Source organism: Phalaenopsis equestris, unplaced genomic scaffold (genome assembly GCF_001263595.1).
Source record: "Phalaenopsis equestris unplaced genomic scaffold, ASM126359v1 Scaffold000513, whole genome shotgun sequence".
Classification (NCBI taxonomy): domain Eukaryota; kingdom Viridiplantae; phylum Streptophyta; class Magnoliopsida; order Asparagales; family Orchidaceae; genus Phalaenopsis; species Phalaenopsis equestris.
The window spans coordinates 2,083,524-2,088,652 of NW_018164953.1; the positions used below are offsets into that span (position 1 = coordinate 2,083,524).

General features: G+C 36.5%; 1 protein-coding gene across 1 annotated transcript in view; it reads right to left on the reverse strand.

Annotated features, from left to right (window-relative positions):
- LOC110028520 (probable auxin efflux carrier component 1c) overlaps positions 1–2,199 on the reverse strand; it is a 2,820-nt gene extending 621 nt beyond the window's left edge. Inside the window, 4 exon segments of the mRNA XM_020730415.1 lie at positions 20–151; positions 268–353; positions 456–726; positions 794–2,199. Of these exon segments, the coding sequence (XP_020586074.1) occupies positions 20–151; positions 268–353; positions 456–726; positions 794–1,943 (1,639 nt within the window). The 5' untranslated portion in view covers positions 1,944–2,199.
- Positions 2,200–5,129: the final 2,930 nt, after the last annotated feature.

The window sequence follows — 5,129 nt, forward strand, 5'->3', positions numbered from 1 at the left end:
GGGCGGCGGGGAGGGGCCCCCCCCCTAAAGCGGCGGGGAGGGGGGGGGGCCGCCATAATAGCTGGGCCAACCAGGAATCTCAAAGCCATGGAGAAAGCTGCCACCTTGTTTCCACATGCTATAATCCTCGGCTGCAATGCCATGAACAGACCTGCATGTTCTCCCCCGGTTTCAGTTAATATTTCATTACATTCATATTTTTACTAATTTACAAATATATATATATGAATAACAATAATAATAATGAGGAAAGAAGCAGATTCAGACCGAGGCTGAACATTGCCATTCCCAGACCAGCATCCGACAATATGGAAATTGATTTGGAAACAATGGCAGGCATCTTAATATTCCATCTGCAAATACCCATTATGTAATTGTTAATTATATGTAAATAATACTACATATACTTAAGAAATTTTAAAGATAAAAACTTTCGGGAAATGAATAAAATATACCGGTAGGAGATTAATGCCCAAACCACACCAATAAGGCTGGAATATGTATTCGGGTTTCGAATTAGCTTTCTCCAAACCATTATCAGTATTAGTCTTGTCATCACACTCGTCGGCGGCATCGCCGCCGCCGCCGCCGCACTGCCTTTCACAACTTCCTCCGGCATCTTCTCTTCATCACCAGCGCCGGGCACACCTTCTCCCTCCCTCATTACTCCTCTGTTCCCAAAGCTGAAGTCCTCCCTTCCCAAAAACTCCTCTTTCCTACCTTCCCCTGTAATAAAAATTCAACTTTTAGCAATCAGTTTAACTAAAACGGATCAATTGTCTGATTTTCAAACCTTTGGTCGGAGAAACAGTCAATCTAACTTCCTTGGCCCCATTCGCCTCCCCCGCTGCCGGAAAGCCATAATCTTGATTATTTCCATACACATCCGATACCGGAGAAGCGGTTGAGCTCCACACAAACATGTGTAAATCCTTCCCCACGCCGCCGCCGCCGGCCTCCTCCGCCTTCACCATCTTCCTCCCCAAAACGCTCGGATTCGGCGCAGGGTAATGCAACCTCGTCTTACTTCCCACAGCAGGAACGCTATTCTCTTCCTCAAAATTAGACGGCCGAGGTGTATTTGCCCCACCGCGCAACCCATAAACATCGCCGGAGCCAAAATTAGAGCTCCGGCCAACCATAGAGTAGAAATCCGTGTGATTAAAACTCGATCCCCGAGGCGTAGGATTCCTCGAAGATTGCAACGAGTAGATCTCCGCATTCGTCAAATTCGACGGCCGCGGCGTCGCCACCGCGCCGGCGAACCCCTGTCCCGACCGGCGTGAATAAACATCCGATCTGGAAGCATTAGAACGCCTCACCGTCACGTGCATCTTCCCACCCTCCTTCACCTCCGCCTCCGTCTCAATCGCCTCCCGGCGACCGTCAAGCGAAAGCACATCCGAATCGACGGTGATCGAAACAATGGAAGCCGCGGTGGTGGGGAATTGCTCTGCAATGAGCAACCTTGCAGCGCGATACTCGAACATGAAGAGCATCAGAGTATACCAAATTATGCACTGCAAGACGACGATTTGAACCATGAGACTGCCGGAGAAGTCGCCGTACATGCCTTTGAGGAGAGGGATGCCCATGACGAGGGTGTTGGGGAGGGTGGAGAGGGAGAAAAAGGTGATGGACCAGTCGAGGGAAGAGGAGCGGCGGGAGAGAGTAGGCCAGAGGGCGAGGGAGGCGAGGACGAGGAGTTTTTGAAGGGAGTCGGCGGCGAGGAAGCGGAGGTTCATGGAGAAGGGGTTGTTGGTGGAGATGAAATGAAAGGATAGAAGAGGGACGGCGAAGAGGGCGACGAAGCGGTTGATGCCGGAGCATTGATCAGGGGTGAAGATGCGCCAGTGTTTGACAGAGGAGTAGGCGAGGAGCATGGCGACGTATAGGGGGACAACGGCGGTCATGACATGGTAAAAGTCCTGAAAGCTTATCATTTTAAGATTAATGGCGATCAGAATGACTCTGATAGATAAGTAGAAGGGGGGAGGAGGAAGAAGGGTTTATGGGATCGAGGAGCATGTGTTGGGATTTTGTCTTAAGAGGAGGGGGATGGATAGATGGATGGATTTGGGAGGAGAGGGAATGAGGGAGAGAGAAAGGGATGGAAGAGTTTGTTTAATGGAACCTTTGGCTGCTATGTCTGAGATCGCTTTGGAGTATCCTTTGTAGCTATCACAGGGGCATACTTCTCTGCCGCGCGCCCGGCTAATAAATAGGGATGCTGTTGTCGAATTAGAACAGATGAAATAATTGGTCTTTTTTTTATCAATTTCTTTTTTTTTTTTTTTTTTTTTTTTTTTTTTTTTTTTTAGTTTGCGCCCGTGAATTTTGTTCTAAGTCTGGATGCATCAATCCAAAATTAAATTAATTTCTGGCCAGATCCAAGGACTGAGTTCCTAGCAATGTTTCTAATATGATTCCCATCGAATTTTAATTAATATGAATTAAATTAATTAGTATCTTGTATGAATGTATGTATGCACATATGCATATATATATATATATCGGTTATTCCTGATGCGCCAAACAGTTGGAGTGCCACACCCTCCATCGGAACCCCATACCAGAGGGAACTTACAACTGACAAGCAGATGATCAACCAACTGATCTGAGTACGCACGTAGAGAGAGAGAGAGAGAGAAAGGGGTACATATAATGTGTTTTAAAATACTAATAATTAATCAAGATCTGTTTTTTTTTTTCTTGGAATCAATGAAGAGCATAGTTAGAAGCCATGAAAAGTTAAATCAAGATTAAAACAAACCAATTTATGATTGGATATGGGTGGATGCAAGATTAGATTGAATGACATCGAGTCATGACGACTATGATTTAATTTTATTCTTTAATAAAATTATAGTATCTTTTATTTTATTTTATAAACACATCATCGAATTCTTATGTATTACGCTTAACGCTTGGATGTTAGAAGTTTTAAACTTGTGCATGAAAAGATGTATTTCACTTCTACAGAATAATAATAATGTTGCTTTTAATATGATATTAAATGTTTGAGTGTTATTAAGTGTAAGATACGTAAATACATAAGAATTGTGTGATGTGCATGTAATTGTCCCAATAAAAAATGATCAAGTGCAAATTTTATATTTTATGAATTTAATTTATTTAATATCTTAAAGTAATATTTTATTAGAGTTGATGTTCATGATAGCTAATAGGCATTTATCTTGGATAAGGGTTTTAGTCTATGATATAGAACATAAAATACTTAGGCTATAATTTGTTTGTTTATTTTTCTCATGCTTCTATTCTATTTTTAAAATATTCTATAAGTCTTATATTGTTGTATTTAAAAACAATAATAAGGGAAATTTACATACATATTGCATAATTTGTATGTATTTACATATCTAATATCAAAAATTTAACATTTACACTTACGACATATTTGTACCATATGCATATGTTTGAAAATGCACATTTAACTCTAAAATAATACTAATAATAGTTGTATTTTTATGTGACATTAAACATTTGTGTGTGTGCATATAAATTAGAGTTGAAAATGGACCAATGCACTTGATGAACAACTCAAGCTCAGCTCAGCTCAGCACTATTAATATTAGATCTTGTTCATTAAAATTAGTAAATAAACAGATTTGAACATTTTTTTAAAGACTTGAAACTTAAATGAACCAAATTTGAGTAAAGCTCAGCTCACTTGTTCTTGTTTTCGATTATTGTTCAACAAGTAACTTGTAAAATACTTTATGCTTATATGATTTAAAAAATCTTTGATTAATTAGAACTTATTTAACAATATAGTTAATAGTAACTTAATATAATTTAATATAATATATGCAAATTTAATGCATTTTTTTTTAAAAAATGAATTAGGTTTTTAGTACTTATTTATATTATTTGATTGCAAAAAACTAACAACTTATATATTATATTTGTTATTTGGTATTAATTAGTTAGATGCTAGTTTGAAATATATTTAGTTGATTATTTATTTAGATTTTAAAGATCTTTTCTAATAACTTTATATAAAAAAAATCCAATATTCAATTAAATTTTTAACCTGTTTGGTGGTTTTATATGAATTATATATAAATCAAATGTTTATTCTCTTATGAAAATTTAAGTACTCATTCGAATTTTTAACTTTTTAATTAATATAAATAATTCACGTACAAATCAAATATAAACACTAAAATTTTTAAGTAATAGGAGTATAAATGTAGTTTTGAAGTCCAATATCAACGTCTTATGATTCAACCAAGCTAAGTTCAAACCATAGCTTACTTGACTCGGTTCGGCTCGATTGCAGCCGTAATATAAATATGAATATTTAGGTGTTAGATATGTAAATAGGTAATAATTATGTGTTATGTTTGCAAATACCCCCAAAATGATAATAATAGTAATAATAGAGGTGGGACTGCACTAGTGTAAGTTGGTGTGGGCTGTCTGAGTTTGTAGAAATGAGGCCCAAGATTAAAGAGGTAGGACAGTTCTATATATATATATATATATATATATATATATATATATGTCATAATAGATTCAAAATATACCCATGAACATATATATATATATATATATATATATATATATATATATATATGTCATAATAGCTTCATAATATACCCATGAAATATTGTATTTCACCTTAAAGATAGTTAAATAAGTGATATTTTTTATTATGATGTGCAAGTGCTGAGTTCCTAGCCCCAAGTACCAAGTTTTGAGTGTTGAATATAAAGTGTCAAGTTTTGAGTATTATTATTTTTCTAATGTTGAACACCACATGTCGAGTTTCAATTGTCGACTATCATATGCTCACACGTCATTGTTCAAGTCTTGAGTTCTATTTATGTTATGGACCTCCCATCATGTATTTTATTGCTTATAATTAATCATTTGCTATAGTGCTCAATGCCCAATAATTTCCTATAAATATGGGATTATGAGGAGAGTTTAGGGGAATTTTTTAGAGGCTACTTAGTTGGAAGAATTTGAAGTGTATTGTGATTCTTTTACAGGAATTTCATAAATTCAAATGTTTGGTCTGAAGAATTATAAATACAATCTAAAATGTGCATGAATTTAAAATTTACACTTAGTTTATTTTGGTCAAATTTAAAACTTTTCCA